Source organism: Lacerta agilis, chromosome 11, assembly GCF_009819535.1.
Source record: "Lacerta agilis isolate rLacAgi1 chromosome 11, rLacAgi1.pri, whole genome shotgun sequence".
Lineage (NCBI taxonomy): Eukaryota > Metazoa > Chordata > Lepidosauria > Squamata > Lacertidae > Lacerta > Lacerta agilis.
Window position 1 is genome coordinate 12,762,525 of NC_046322.1, and position 17,155 is coordinate 12,779,679.

The 17,155-nt window shown below is 41.7% G+C and overlaps 1 protein-coding gene across 20 annotated transcripts in view; it reads right to left on the bottom strand.

Moving 5' to 3' along the window:
* TCF4 (transcription factor 4) overlaps positions 1–17,155 on the bottom strand; it is a 344,386-nt gene that overhangs the window by 43,449 nt on the left and 283,782 nt on the right. For all 20 annotated transcript variants that reach the window (XR_004427588.1, XM_033164645.1, XM_033164641.1 and 17 more), the window contains 5 exons: positions 13,844–13,949; positions 11,647–11,780; positions 7,744–7,876; positions 3,027–3,094; positions 817–895 (listed from right to left, as the gene is read on the bottom strand). Coding sequence is in view for 19 of the 20 variants with exons in the window: in XM_033164645.1 (XP_033020536.1) it covers positions 817–895; positions 3,027–3,094; positions 7,744–7,876; positions 11,647–11,780; positions 13,844–13,949 (520 nt within the window). In the remaining variant the exon portion in view is untranslated. The remainder of the gene's footprint in view (positions 1–816; positions 896–3,026; positions 3,095–7,743; positions 7,877–11,646; positions 11,781–13,843; positions 13,950–17,155) is intronic.

Genomic DNA, 17,155 nt, shown 5'->3' on the forward strand with positions numbered 1-17,155 from the left:
GATAAACACATGAATTCAGAAAGCATATGAGTTGGCCATAGATCTTGGGATATTTTCCAGTTAAGATATATCTTCAGCATCTTAACTGTCCAAGCTCACTCTTTACTTAGAGATGCCAAGTAAGGCTTAGCACAATAGAGATTATCTAGCAAACTGGAGTCAGGCTATACTCTGATTGCCTGGTGAGGTAGGGGAATAGCAGAGCAAGGAGTTGGCAAAACTTTGCTGTTTAGAATGGAATGGAATGGAATGCACACCTGATATGTGTAGCCTTGGCAAATTTCGCACGCTTGGGTTCATCCTCTAGGATCAACTCACATGACAATTGGGGGTCCCTTCAATTTTCTTGTAATTTAATTATCTTGGGAATTCAACAACAAGTGTTAGGACCACCCATTAGTGAGGAAGACTGCTAGAAAACTGATTTATGGCACAACGGGGGGGGGGGTGTCTCAAATATATCAATACAAGTACAAAATTCAGATTGTGTGTATTATTAGGAACATAGGAAGTTGTCTTACATTTAGTGAGACTATTGGTTCACATAGCTTAGTACTGTCAACACTGGCTGGCAGTGGCTTCCCAGGGTTTCAGACAGGGTTTGCCAGCTCTAGCTGGATATTTTAAACCTGGGAACTTCTGCATGCAAAGCTTTAAAATAATGACCAAGCTATGGACCTTCCCTAATATTAAGATGGTGAAATAGTTTCTGGGACAATTAAGCTCTCCTACCTTGCACAGGAGAGCTATATTTAAGGATCTACTACTTTTAACAAAACCAAAATGTTCAGCAAAGTAGAATGTTAACCACTATACCTGAGAGAGAAGGGGGAGAACCAACAGGAGTTGAAGGATTTGATGAAAAGCTGTTGTTGGTGTGATCTGGAGAGTAGATCTTTAAAAGATGATAAAGAATTATTCTAAACCCATTCATTAATGGATGCAGACAGACCTATGGCACTTCTATAGTTAAGGAAGGGAAAAAACCCACATCACCTCTGCTTCCTTATAATCATTAGCCCCTAAGACACGTAAATATGCTGTGAACAGCAGCATGACAAAAACATCTTGAAGAGCCAGACAGTTGTGCTGAAGGGAAAGTTCTAATTGTCACAGGGTATGTATTTTACACAATGCTTTACATATAAAGGTTTCAGAGAGTTATTCTATTTGAAGCTAAACTTCTTTTAACAACCACAACAGAGTGAAGATTTAGGAAACAGGGGTATATGTGGGCCATGTTTGTTACAGAGAGCTCTAAAGCAGGGGTAGCCAGGCTTATGACTTCCAGATACTGCTGGACTACAACTCCCATCAGTCCCAGGCAGCACGACCAATACTCAGATATGATGGGAGTTGGAGTACAGCAACATCAGCAGGGCTCTGCTCTAAAGAATAGTCTGGTTGCTATACCTGTTAAGTAGGTTTTGCTACAGGCTATACCTGTTGAGAATGAGTTATATTTTATATTATTCCCAGGTAAAACCCACCAGATATCACTCAATACCCGGAACAGGTGAAACTTCTTATGACACGGTTAGATGGCATAGATAATTGATTCTTATTTCAAACAATTATCCAGTAATGGGCAGCATGCTGGGAACCCATGTTGGCGACCGTTTAAGCTGTGTATATGTGAACTCTTCCTCTGAGTTATGTATAGGCAATTAAATTAATTAGCCCTTGATCATCTTCCCTGTTAAATAAATGCCTCGGGGCACCTGCTAAATAACTTTTTTGGGGGGGAGGGGTGGTGGTACTGTATCCATCTATCAGAAATCGCACCCCCAGCTGTTTTTGTAACACATGTTAGCTGGACACAGAAAATGTCAAATTCTCATGAGAATTCAGTGGAACCCACTCTGCCCAGAAAATTTAACTTGCAGTGGTGGTTCTTTTAAAAGTCAGTATACACAAAGTATTGCGGCATTAAGAGATGACTGCCCAGACCTTAAAATACTGACTTTTAAATATTAACCACTGCAAAGAAACAGACTTGGGGGCCATTTAAACATTACTAAGGCTGTGCAGCTGCTTTTTCTAAGGTAGCAGAGAGTAGAGCATTAAAATAAAAAACTCCAACATGTGAACAGAGGCTGAAGAGAAGCCTATGGCACAGTGCTTGACCACAGAATCGGCACAACAGCAGGCGGCGCCAATTCTGCAGGGAGGACCCATGCTATTGGCCCCCTTGCCCGTGTGAGTGGGTCACGAAAAATGTGTGTCAGTTGTGCAGGAGTTGCTCGCAGAAAAGCAGCTTGAGCACAGTTAGGGCAGCGTTTAAAGGCCCCTGAGGTTTGAAAGGAAAACACAAAACGGAAAGCCAAATCCCTTCCCAATGAATCCTTTCTCTGGCTCGCTGCTCAAATTACATTTGAAAGTCACAGCTGTACTCATTCTTGTGGAGAGGATTTGTGTTAAGGACAACTCTGGACACAGAGCGTCCAGCCTGCAAGATAAACACACGTATTGCAGCTCCAACTTCGAGGGTATAACTGCTCTACAAACTTAAATGGGATTCACTGTCATGGCTTCCTCCCAAAGAACCCTGGGAATCAATTATGTGATGCAGAGCAGGAATGTTCATCACCCTGACAAGGAACTAAAATCCCAGAGTTTCTTGGATGAAAATACATAACTGGAACTGGGTGAAAACTGGTTTAAGTTTGTAGTGGAAGTGTGCCCTAGATTTTCACGCACGTGAATACATGAGAAGCCACCCTGCCTTTCAAACGTAAGATGAGAAGCAATACTCAGAAACATTATTGCTATTGAGTTTTCATGTCAAGTGAATGGAAGACTGCAAAACAGAGTCAGGCATCAATAACTCACCCCAAATTATCTACATTCTACAGAAAGCTTCATATATATGAAATGCAACATCACAACAGTATTAATTTTTTTAAAATTTTAGCTAGCAGTGATGAAATCTATCCCACATGGTACTCATGTTCCTAAATATTTGGTAACTGTTTCTGACTCAAGTCTATGCTATGCAAGTGATCCCAAAGCGAATATTTCCTTACAGATGCAAGTGCTTTCCCCAGTGCATCGCCTGTCTGTGAACTTCCTGCTGCTCCACTTCCTCTGTTTGCTGAAAAACAAAAGAATGAACATAAAAGAAAGGCAGGAAAATAATTCCATTTTCTATTTCTATTAAATCTCAAACATACCTCAAGCACTGAATCGCCTTATGTATGCAGCACACCGGAATTCCACACCCAAAGGATATACTTTCGTTTTTCCAGAGGACCCTACCTACCCCATCAATTCCATGGTTATCCCTGGAGAAGATACTGGAGCAGGCCTTGAATGCATTCTCTCTTCCCCTCCCCTCTAGAGAACAACTGAAGAGGATGTTTTGCAAATAACTACAAGTTCTCCTATATAGTCATTCATTTCTCCCTGCAATAAGGGGACATGGAGGTTTTACTTTACTGCCTTTACATTTCCTGCACTGCATGGGACAGCACCAACAGTCTAAGCCTATTTACACAGAGTATGCCCTCCAGATGTTCCTGATTCCACCTCTCATCTGCCCCAGCCAGTATAGCCAATGGTCAGGAATGATGGGATTTGTCATCCAGCAACATCTGGAGGGTAACACACTGGCTATCCCACAGAATGGACTGAATTGCTGCCTTCGCCCCATCTTTATTTATATCAGAGAGTCAGGCAACCCTAGATCTAGAGTCACTCAGAACACTCGAAACAATTGGGGAGGTGAGCTATTCCTGATTTCCTCCTCTGGGCTAAATTGGGCACAAAGCCTTCTTCATGAAAACTTGCAATGAAGCAAGCTAGCTGTCTGTCATGAAAAAATGTAAGCTCTTATTAAACAAAATACATGTAATCTATTTTAGCGAAAAACCTGGGAAATGTAGCATAAAACTTGGCAAACAAGGGGTTACTTCCGCAGGTCCCTTTTCATTACTTGAGTTGGATGATATTATCAAGTGGGCTCTAAAAATTCAGCAGTTCCTAGGATCCTATGCTCAATGTATGTCAAAGAATTAAAACCAGAATTTTGGTTGTGTGGTCTCAAGGCCCCAGGGTCCTAGACAGCTCTAGCAGACATCGAGTAGATAGTAAGGATAGGATAGCTCTTGGTTGATCCTACTTCTTTTTAAACATAAAACCTCCCATTTATTGACCAGATGAGACTCCATGCCTTCAGGGCCATAGGGCAAATCATAAAAGACATCAAGAATCCAGAGCTGGGTAACCCACCTCCCCAATACGTACAAATAACCATCAAATTACAATCACAGAATCATGGACCACTGGTGACAGGCAGGAACCAGAAGTAAACTCGATTAACCATGCCAAGTTGGAAGACAGCTCCCAAATGGCTCAAGCAAACACCCCCTCCCCTACCAAGATATTACATGGTCCTCCCTTGAATTTTCAGGTTTCTGACATTACACCCCCACCAACTCTTTCATTTGTGTGGCTATATAAGGCAAACCATGAAGACAATATCCTACCCTACTGCAATCTACGAAGTAAATCTCCTTCTGCCTTCCAGATTTAGGGGCAATTACAATGACACTGAGGCAACTGATAAGCACGGAGCCCTTATTATTTATTATATAATCCTACATTTTATTTTAGAATATTTAGTACTGTAGCAGTGCAATCCTAATCATGTATTCTCAAGTGCAAATCCTGCCAAGATCAATGGTTGTTACTTCCAGGAAACTGTACGAAGGTTACAGCACAAATAACTTTATATTAAACTGCATGTTAAATAACTTTAAACCTATTTGGCTGTCTTTGTATAGTTCAAGGTACCTTATCATAAAGTTTCTGGCTATGGTCTTGGAAGCAAAACAGCCAACCAGATGCTATTCTGAAATGCTCCACCCCCACCCCCAATATCTTTCCATGCGAATGTAACAATAGTGGGAATGACTCCCTGCAATCTTGGTCCTGATTGGGAACTGGAATGCCTAGGAACGCAAATCTGCTGACGTGGAAATGTCAAGGATCGGGACCACACAGCAATGGCATATTAAGAAGTTGAACGTATTTGGGAAGGGACTCAGCCATTTTCCATGAGGATATAACTGTAAGGGGTGATATAGTGATTAATCCTGCACATTTCTGGCATAATATCTAAAGGACTGTCCATTTCCTGCCCCCCCCCCATATATGTTTGTTTATGAATCTGCCTGTTCTCTTATGGTCGTCTGGTGAGGCCTCTTGTGTGAAGGTTTGGTGGGAATGTGTTTTTAGGGCATTTTCTCTGTAACATCCATTCTGTTGCTTCCCTACTGCCAGTCTTCCATCACAGCCTGAGGATATGGTTTTTTAGTGAATTACTGAATAATCTGTCCCAGGCCTTTGGGAGCGGTTGAAGAGTGCAATGAACAATTCAACTATGATCATTTATAACGTGCTTCAGAATCTTAACGGATATTGTTTATTTCAATTATGATTCTTAACAGGTGCATTTGACCTTGTTTTTTATTGTACAGTGGTACCTCAGTTTAAGAACAGCCCTGTTTACAAACTAATCAGTTTACGAACTCCGCAAAACTGAAAGTAGTGTCCCGGTTTGCGAACTTTACCTCCATCTAAGAACAGAATCCGAATGGTGGAAGGGCACCAGCGGCAGGAGGCCTCAGTAGGGAAAGCGCGCCTCGGTTTAAGAACAGTTTCGGTTTAAGAACAGACTTCCGGAACGGATTAAGTTCGTAAACCGAGGTACCACTGTACTATGTTTTAATGATATTGATAAGTTATTACATTAATAAGATATGAATAAAGAGGCTTGATTTTATTCAGTTACAGCTCTTTTTAGATTTGCTAAACTTTTGAGTTTCATGGTAACCTTCCTATATTATAGATCTGTTCCCATCTGATGGCATTCAATGCCTTCTTATTGGTTGCTTTTATGGTTCACCTGAGCCACTTTGGGCACCTCCATTTTGAGGGAGAAGGCCCAACTAATTTTTGGAAGAGCCCTGGTACAAATCTTTTTAGGAAGTAAGTATCTGGTATATGCCAGTACTATGGTGCCTCAGTTTTCGAACTGAGTTTTCAGTGGAGAAAATTGAAAAACATGCAGTGGAAGCCTTTTGACTTCTGAGATGCATTCAAAAACGGAAGCATTTACTTCTAGGTTTTCGGCGTTTGAAAACCTAAATGTTCAGCTTCCGAGATGCTCAAAAACCGAGGTACCACTGTACTTGATATGTTCCCTGCTGAAATACCAGAAGCCCCGTAAGTATTTTGGAGGAACACTTGGTTTAGGCATTGAAACTGTTTCTTAAACATTTTAATTATTATGCTTTTCAACCAGTTTGTTTTATTAGATATTTTGATTGTGGGTGCCTTTAATGCATGGATGGAATTATTTTATCATGTATTTGAATTTGGAATGGATTTTATAATTGATCTTATACCTGTAAACAGCTTGGAAGCCACTTCGGCATATGAGAGGTACAGTATATAAAATTAATACTACCAATGCCAGGATTATGTAAAAACCGACCCAAACATCTCACTATGAAAGCTGGTCTCAGATTGCAACCTTCTCAGGCATGTAAAATGTTGACAGAATAAACAATGATGATGCAACCTAGAAGTGACTCTTGATTATGAGTATAATAAGATCTCTGCTGGATCAGACCAAGGCCTACCCAGTCCTGTATTCTGTTCTCATGGTTTAGGTGAGCCAAATAATTTTTTTTATTTTTTATTTTGACAAAGCAGTTACTGTGAGTTAACAAGCAAAACTCTTACAACCTGGCATCTACTTCCTGGATGGAACACAAATCTCTGAGTTGCACAAAAGTTATGGTTATAAGACTTGAGAAAGAGAACGGAAACTTGGGTCAATTTGATATTTTCACTCTTCCTAAGATAAGAAGTACTGACACAGCAGGATAAAAATTCATGTCCCTCCTGTGCCATATGACAGTTTATCACCCCACTGCACTGGAAGCTTAACACGCTTGTAAAAAATAAAAATCAAGTGCAGTATTATGTGACTGTTCTAATAATAAAATCACAGTAAAACCAAGGCCTCAAGGGAAAGCACACATAATGTTTCCACTAAAAAAGCCACATACTGCCATGCGTCATGTCATTCAAACATGTCATTTAAAGTGAGAGTAGAAAGCAGGATTAATACATGAATGAGGGAGATATTCTGGAGTAATCTTTAGCATATGCTGCATTAAATCTCTTCTGGTAAGTGGCTGACTGAATGCCACATAGCTTTGAACCTTTGAAAACACATGGGTAATGCTCTGCACCGACTTAAGCATCGTTTTCAGTTAATATCCTCACATGATCCACTCAGGAAACTGGAACTGTTGTGTTCACAGCTCTTTAGGACATCAGCTGTTGATACCCATGCTCTCGTCCAGAGAGAAAACTCATTGTGCATGTAATTTTTTAAGGCATATCCGTAACTTGAATAAAGCAAACACTTTTTTGGGGGGGGGGGAATAATGGGGAAATAATAAGGCAAGTGGCTGTGCTTGTAGTATGTAGAGATGAAATTCTAGTACCACAGAAGTTGACAAGAGGTGAGTCTTGTGTTGGCATCTGTGCAGCAAGGACTTCAACCACCCACACCGTTTTAGTCATAATATATTCGAAAAACATAGAGAAGTAATCCTTTCTGATGACACAACTGATGAAACATGGCCCCTTCCCTCTTGCAGAATCTTGAGGGAATCAAAGAGAGGCTTGACATTCCTCAAGCATGAAAACAGCTCGTCAACTCACCCATTATGCTATCTGTCCCATTTGCGGGTGGTGTGCAGGAAGAAGCACTGTAATGGGTTGTGCCACTGCGATGGAAAGTGGACATTGGAGGAAGACTGGAATTGATGTCTGCTGAGGAGTGTGATGGGTAGCTCTGTGGTAGAAAGCATAACGAGAGAACATTTCAGTCAGCAGAAGAGTACATTAACAGCTGGACCTCTGCATTTGGATCACTTCAACTTTCTTTAAAACGTGTGGGACACAGCTTTCTGAGCAGATATATCTTCATTAAGATATATGATATAATAATAATGCACAAATATCTCACAGTTGGGCATGCTGCAGATGGAAGGACTAGGGGCCCTGCAGGCTGCCTGTGTGAGCCTAGCCTACTTTAGACATGCTCCAAGCTCCCTCTTCCAAAGCAGTTCAATTAAATAATTATTACACATACCAGATTTTATTGGGGTTTCACCATTTCAGACTCACTTGGAATGGTAAGCACAAATCCACACACCTGCTTCACCATGAAATTTCTGGTGATGAGCCTGGAAAGACTGCTGGTGGAAGACACTATGGGTAGAACCAGAGGTCCTACAGAGCACTAGTTCAGCCTTCTGTAGGGAGTTCACCAGAAAGCCATTCCTATGCCGCTGTTTGATATAAAGCTCCCAGATCTGGTGCTCTCCATCCATCACTGTGGGACACCGGACATTGAGAGAGGTCGCTAGGTGAATCCCACCATAGACGTACCCCCTCCTGTATGCAGAGGACTAGAACATATAAATATATGGGCTTTCGTAGCCTCACATCCCAGAGACTACTCTTATCCCATATACAACAGATGGGCAGCATAAACAATAGAAATGTTTGTCATGTTCCATTTTGAAGACATGAGATGTTTACAAATATTTATTTCTATTCCGCTCTATCCCAAGGTGGGTTGCATGCTCAAAGCCGCAATATAAAAATAAACTCTAAGAAACGTCAACAAAGATATATGACCATGACTTGCAACAAATTTAAATGATGTGTGATCCAGCTAAACTCAACCCTATTTGTCAAAGCACTTTCAAGTCCTGTTGAATTCGGTGGAAGAGAATTAAGCATGCACCTAACTCTTGTGCAGTGCAATCCAATCCAATCCATGTTTACTTGGGAGCAGGATCCACTATGCTCAGTAGAGTTTGCTGCCTCGTCAATGCTTCTGGGATTTCAGCCCCAGTGAACCAGTGGGATATAAAAGGCGGTTAAACTTCAGCTGCATCACATCCACAATTTGCAAGGATGATTTAGCATTGTATTAGGGAAGGCTTCCCCAACCTAGTACCTTCCAGATGTTTTGGATTACAGCTCCCACTGCTAGCTTGGGGGTGATGGTAGTTGTAGTCCAAAATATCTGAAGGGCACCAGGCTGGGGAAGGCTTAATCACCAGAAGTGGCTCTCTAGGTTGGTTAGAGCTGCTACACTGGTTTCCTGGTAGGAGGGTTACATGGTGTGAATGCACCAGCTGAGCCACTGTGCTTCTCCTGCTAGTGCTCCTGCACCATGCCTACCTCCCTGCCACCTCGCCTCTCAGTAAGCGACAGAGACCCAGCTTCCAAGAACCTAGTGAAATGGCTTTGCCCACCCAGCAACCAGTTTCTGCCGACCACAGTTGAGAAGTGTCAAGAAGAAGTTGTGTGCAAAGTGTAGGTTGATTCCTATAGAGTATTTTTCTTCTTTCTTCTCTTGCGTAGCTTAACACACTGGCCTTCAACTGGTGGGTCGTGGCCTGATCCAAGGTGGGTTGCAACAGGCACACTACCGCCATGCAAATACATGGTAAAGGATTTAGAAATGGGTCCCCAAATGCATGCTTACGGGTTAAAAGTGGGTCCTGGGTTCTCAAAACATTGAAGATACCTGGCTTAACAGATTTATCAAGTGTTATGCCAGAAATGGGAAGATCTGCATGGATTTTCCAGGAAGGTTCTGCCACCTGGCTCCTTCTCCCACTCATGGATCTGCTCTGCTGTGAAATACCAGCTCCATCAGGCCTCCACTCCCTCAATTGTCACCTGGGAGCAGCCATACCATCAGGCTGCCTCAGTGGGGGAAATTGGAAGCAGGGCTCATTCCATTAGCTCTGCCAAAAGACCAGCTGTATCAGGTACTTCCTACCCCTGAATTGTGCCAGCTGTTCATTATAAGAACTGTTTAAGTACAGGTGCCTGAGTTTGATTTTTTCGTCTTCCCTCCCTGTCCCTTCTCCCTTGTGTGTTGTTGTTTTAGATTGTAAGCCTGCAGGCAGGGACTGGTTTGTTTTAATTGACTACATGTAAGCCACTCTGGGAGCCTGTTGACTGGAAGAGTGGGGCACAAATGCTCCAAATGAATGAATGAATGAATGATCTTTACTGTGAAATCATTGCAAATGGTAATTCTGTTAAAAGTAGTGTGCAAAAACACACACACCAGCTCAAACTGGCACCAGTTTTCAACAACACTCCTTCTCAGTATGCAATTATAAGCTCTTTTGCCTGGAAGTAAGGTAGATGGCTATGATAGCACAGAGATTGGAAGTTTGTTTGTTTTATTTATAAACAGCCTTCCTCCCCCCCCCCATGCTATTTATTACCTTTTTATCTACAAACCCTACTAATAGCCCCCTTTCCCTTTCAGGGCCTACCAGGGCACCAAACATCTTTCTTTTTAAAAATCCCCACTGGAAATTAAAATAAAATTAGCAAAGGAACGCACAGAATAGGCCTTTCCATTGCATGGGTATGTGCAGTAGCACATGGCGTGGTGTTCACCTGACCTCACAACAGCTGAGTCTCTGTTGCTTACTAGGAAGAAGATGGGGAGGGGTAGACGTTAGGGAAGCTGGCGCAGTGCAAATGCACCAGCAGAGCCAATCTGGCACTCCTGCTGGCGCTTTTGCAATGCGCCAACCCCCTCACTGCCTTGCCCCTCTCCTTCCCAGGAAGTAACAGTGACTCAGCTGTTAGGAGGCCAGGTGAGCATCACCGCCCTGCCATGCTGTCTCCTACTGGGTACATGTGCCAATTCTTTAAAATGGTGTCTTCTATATTGTGTCACACAAATGTACCAGCGCTGAATTGAAACTTGTCGTCCTCCCCCCCCCCCCAGCTTATGAAAAGTTTTCTTCCTACAATGAAAGAGGCTGTTTCGTTTGCAGGGTGCTTCAGAAATTCTTCAGAAATCCTGTGAGTGTGATTTGAGCTTACCTTATTGTTGTAGTGTGGCTGAGGCTGGTGTCTGTGTTTATCCTTTCCGTTATACTTTTCTCCAGTGTTTTGCAGCCTCCCCAGCTGCCCACACTTCCTGATCTGAAAAAGCCCCGTGGGAGGAGTTACCTCTTGCTGTCTTCTCCTGGGCTTTAATTGAAGCATGGGAAGCCGACGCGGCTAGCTACTGAGTGCCTAAGATTAGTGCACTTATTGATTTTATTTTTTAGGGAAGCCCTTCCTTTTACCTTTACCATTTTTTAAAAAAAGCCACACTACTTTATTTATAAGCAAAAAAGGAGGCTTAATTGTGTTAAAAATAACGTTCTTCTCCTTTCTGCACTAACAGGGAAACACAGTTCAGGGTATTGTGGAGTTTTCAGGAAGTGTAGACAACTTGAAAGGCTACAGAATGATGACCACTAGCATGATAGTTTGTAGAACAGGAAAAAAAGACATTCACAAACCCTCTCCCCCACCTCAGAAATAGCATGAGCACAACAAAAGCCCTGCATATACTCCATGAAAATGTTACCAACATTCTTTCCCTTCTAATTTTCAAATGAATGTTGTTGTTTTTTTTTAAAAAAAAAGTAGTAGAAGACACCATTTTCAACACAGCACTCTCACACATGCACAAAGAATGATCCTACATTATAGTGTGATGCTGAATTCCACTCATAGGCTTACCAAGCGGTCATGAGGATGAAGACTGCAATAGCTACTGGACTGTGGAATATGAGAAGAATTGCCCAGCATTCCGCCATAACCAGGCTGATTCATCCCACTGGAGGAGCTCCACGGATCACTGCTGTGGTGACCGTCTGTAAAACAGAAAAGAAAAATAGGCTTCTCTGAAGGCTTGGTTATCTAACATTCTTGTGTTGTGTTTCCAGTAAATGTTAAAATTAGCATTCTTAATAAGGTCTGGTACACACCTAATGCTCTGCTGTGTTGGATAGCAGTTTACATTAAAAGATAGCAATCGCAAATGGGAAGAGTATCGCAAATGGGTATCACCCATTTTCTTCCCAAGGGCTACACTAATTTTATAAGTATGTGCTCATCATTTTTAAAAAAAGTTTGCTCCAGAGAAAAGCAAATGACATCTCTTGAATCACCACCAATTAGTCATAGGTCTTATGTGCAAAGACTTTCCTATAGTTTGTTGTGCTATCTTTATCTAAATCCTAAATACCTACGACCTATATTGTTACACATTTTTGCTAGGGTAAAAGAGGAGCTTAAAATAGGGTGTTATTAAAATTTCTATGCGACCCTTCCTCCCAAAGGAGTCACACAACATCATAAATACAATCATACTATAATTAAAGCATCTAAAATTAGATATTTAAACAATATAAAAACATGTAAAAAATGGAATTCCTTCATACTGAGGCACTATTCACATGGTGAACTGGAGCGTTTCCATGACATTTATTCAATAAAGTGAATATTGTACATGTTTCTTTTTTAATTAATAAAGAAAGCCAGACAAAAGTTAACATATGAATGAGCAGAGGACATATTTTGACCACCTTTACTAATCTCTGGATGGAAGTCTGATGGATGAACCCAGAAGACAGGGCCTTTTCTGTGGTGGCATCACACCTTTGGAATGCCCTCTCTGGGAAAACATTACAGGCTCTCTTTCTGCTTGTAGATGGGCCAGTGGGGAAAAAATGTATCCAGACAGGCATTTGATGGGCAATTCTAACTGCTTTTATGCGGCCGTAGGGAACAATCCTAAATCCTAATCCATGCTGCTAGAGATTAGGATTTAGAAGAGGTGGCCCTCTGCCAGGCTCTGCCAGCAGAAGTGCTGCTGCAGGTGCCTCTGCCGTGCCCACTGAAGGTGGGAGCTGTCATAAAGTTGGAATCCTGCCATTGGTAGTCAGTGTAAGGCTCTGAAAGAGGAAATATAATTGGGGGCGGGGGGTGGAGAGAAGCAGGGCTAGTGATGGATCTGCTGGAACTGGCACATTAAAAATCCATCTCCACCTTCTGCCCTGATTGGCAGGTGCTAGTTCCAACTGTCACTGAGGCTGAGTTAGGATTGCTCCATCCCTCTTTGGAAACTGCTGTCTCTTAATGCTTACGTTTCTAATGCGTGTGCATTCTTTTATTTGCGCATTTGAGCAATAATACCATTCTGGTTTTGCAGTTATTATAGATGTTAATCCTGTTGCTGGGTGAGTAAGGATTTTCTTGCTTTATAACTGATTATTGTGGATAAACACTTTTAGTGTGCAGTATTGTTTTAATGGATACGTTCACTACATATATTTCATTTTTGCATTTTACTTTGGTTATGGCAAGTGACAAACTAAACAACAATAATATTTTGCACTGTTTATGTGGTTGTTTAGGTTATTGCATGCCAGTGTGAATAGAAAGGTAGGGCTGAAATCAATGCCTAGCTTATTGTCCTGTCGTCTCTCAAAGCAACAGGGGAGGCTGAATAAATCTGCAGAGACATAGCAAAGGGAGCAAATATGCAAGCTATGCAGATTTATTAATTTCTAAAATGTGCATGAAGTTTAATGCTTTAATTTTAGGAGATACGCTTAACTGTTCAAGTTTGCCTTGGGGTGCATGACATTTAAACCTCAAAACTGAGGAATATCAAAGGTATGAGTGACCTGCAGTATTCAAAAGAACCAGAACTTTCAACAATATTTTGGGGCTGAGTCATTTAGGGTTTTAAACAGTAATGTGATCTCTTTGAATTGAGCCTGGAAACGAATTGGCAACCAACACCGCTCATGCAGTGGCCATGAGTTCGAAAGGGATCCCCACCTAGTAAGCTGGCTGCTGTTTTTGACCCATTTCCTACTGGTTCTCAAAATGCATGCACAGCAAAATCCCATCAATGGCACCACCTTACCTTGCATGAAGAAGGAACTAGGAAAAGTGCTGGCTGCTGGTTTTGAGGATGGATAGCCTGGTGAATCCCGATTGTAGTCGGCAGTGCTTGCAGAAGGGGCATAAACCTACGGTGGAAAGAGAGGAGGAAAGAATTGCATTTAGTATGCCACCAAGAATGACTGCACTTGAAACAAGGGGGTTAAAAATGGGATTTTTCTCCCAGTTCTTTATTCAACACAATCCACTTCGTAACGTTAGACTCCGTGCTTCATTTAAAACTGAAATAGGAAAAAAACACCATAGCTATTTGGAATAGAGAATGTTTTAGGCCTGGTTCACACTAAGGTGGCAAACTAGAGTTTGGGCTGTACAGGTGGGATCACACATTGCTGAAAAACTAACATGCTGGAGAAAAGGTTAGGTTAGGTTACCCTTCTCCCCGATATCTGGAGATTTAATATAGTCATTCAATCGTGTGAGCAGTCAGAACAGTACAACCCAGACATGGGTTGGATATGAAGATGCCTTGCATTACACTAAAGGATTTCAACTTGTTCAAGGTGTGCCCTCATATCTCTCTTGATTGCTTCCCCATCCCTGGAGACCTCTATGCTCTGCCCCATCCTATCCGGCTAAACATGAATTATGCAGAGGGGTCTGCAACGGGAGCTCAGTTGGTTAGAGCGTGGTGCTGATTGTGCCAAGGTTGCAGGAACAATCCCCATATGGTACAACTGCATATTCTTGCATTGAAGGGGGTTGGACTAGATGATCCTTGGGGTTCCTTCCAACTCTACAATTCTATGATTTTATGGGAAGAAGAAGCTCCATCTCATGGGCGGAGCTCTTAGCACTTGCGCTTCAACCAAATCACATATTTATCATCTGAAAGAGAATGAAGCCCCTGACTGGCATGGCTGACCCCCATAGGGCATTTGTTAAGGGCACCTCCCTGACTTCCTTACAAAACTCAGAGGAAAAATATGAGTGGGAGTTGCAGGAGCCACAAAATGGAAACAGAAATCTGGTGTGTGTGTTTCAGCATATGCAGATGTGCAGGCAGGCTGTACTCCAGAATGTGGGGTACACTCACTGGCATCATTAAAGGGGTTTGAGTCTCTGAAGTCGGGTAAACATAGAAAAGAAACCCACTTTTGAAATGAGTGATATCTGCCACGTCTGCCTGGCTGCAAGCTCTTTGCCCAACATATGCACGGTGGAACTGTGATATCATGGAGTTTAACATAATTTTACAAAACCATTGAAAGTGCTATATTGTGTGGAAATATGCAGATTTCATACATTAGAAGAGGAACAATGGGAGAAGTTAGGAAATCAGCCCTTTGTTCCCATGACTGAAAAATGAAATTGAGAAAGCAGTACCAAGCATATCCTGGGATGCTAAACTCCTATGATCTTTGGTCTTTGCTGAGAAACTTAAAAGAGCCATTAAAAATTGGGATAGGCACAAGACCACCAAGACAGCATGCGTGCGCTTTAGGGGAAAAACCCTGCTTTTTAGTACTTAGCGCATTTGCCTGCGCAATAAACTTAGCAAGTATGCCAAAAACCTAATTTACTTAACATTTGCTTACTAATACAACAAAGGTTTTTCTAGCCATCTCTTCACAAGGAATAAAAAACAATCTTATTCACTTTCTTTCTTTGATTTGATTGAATCAGAAATCATTTTTTTTATTAAATGCCCGGACCTTTTTGCCATTATTGTTTTAAAAAATGCATTTAATGGACAGCATTTTAATTTTTGCATTTTATTCGACTTTAATACATATATGCAGATATCTGTATATTTAAAATATATAGGTTCCTGCTTCTTAAAGACCTCTCTACTCCAGCTGGTCAGGAATACCAAAACATCCCCATCATCTTGATGAAAATGGATACCTTCCTGCCTCCATTTTGAAGCAGGCAGCAGATCACAAAACTGGCAGGGAGCCCACTCTAACATTCACACGCCATGGCAAAAGGAACGAAATTTCACCAATACAATGCAACAGCAATCAGAAATGGTAGAGAAGGGGAGGTGTCTTACAAAACATGGCAATTTCCCTCCAAGAACGGATGCCTGAAGCTAGAAGTCAAATCCTGACAATAACAGTGAAGATTAATGAATTGTTATTTTGCCGAAATCTAGTAAATAAAGAGCTGCACCTCAGTGTAAAGTCTCTTACAGGGATATTTTCCCAGCATGCAATATAATTTTCATAGGATATCATATGGCACAAGGAGCTGCCATTACCTTGTGTGCTGGTGTCGTAGAAAAATGCCTTATAAAATTTCTTTTTTTAAAAGTAAAAATATATATGATACATTACCGTATATGAAATAACTCTTTCCTTCAGAAAGAGTAATCACATCTAGACCAGGGGTAGTTGGCGTCGGCTGACAGAAGTTGGTGATGTCATTTTTAATGTTTTATCCATTATGTTTTGTTAATTATTTATTAAGCAATTTTATTATGTACATGAGCCCAGAGGCCAATTCAGCTTTTTTTTTAGAACTAGAAATGCTACTATTATAATTACTATTTATGGATGCAATAGCATATGGTGAGTGGAGGACAGCCCTAGTGCCAACGAAATTCCCTGAACCGAACCCAGATTCCCTAGATGCAGTTTAAAACCACACCAAACAATTTTTATTTGGGATTAGCTGGACAGCCAAGGCTTGCTGCAAATACAAGTTTGATTTCGCCCCCCCCCCCCTCCAGTCAGATGACGTTTGCAATCCTGCTCACACTTACCTGGCAGTAAACCCTATTACACCTAGTGGCACCTTAGCCCTGGTTGCGTGTTCTAATTCTTGTAAAATTGGGATTGCATAAAGGAGAGTGGGAATGGCTGTGCAAGCTCCACAGTTCCCATCACCCTCCAGATGTTTTGAGGGAAATAAATGCAGTGGCCTATTTGCAGCAGCATGGGCTTCCCTTGGGAGAAGGCTTGTCCTAATCTGTATTAGGAAGCTCGCATGAACAGAAAGATTGCTTGTTTCAAAAGTTATCCAGGGACAGGAAGAGCTAGCATACTCTCCTACTCTCCCTCATCGAGTGATGGATTAAAACACCTGAATACAGTTGCACTTTTGCATAGATATGCATCCAGCTCATCTACAGATGGGCTTAGGGAACCACAATACAGAGTTAGGTCAACCAGATTCTCTGGATTTTCAAATTACGTCAATCAAGGATATGGAAGTGGCTCATTTGGAAAGGATACTCTCCCATCTGTTTTTTCTGGAGGGGATGGTTGCTTTCTCCCTCTCTCTCTCTCGTTGGTGTGCCTGCTTTATTATGTGATGGGGAATATGAAGC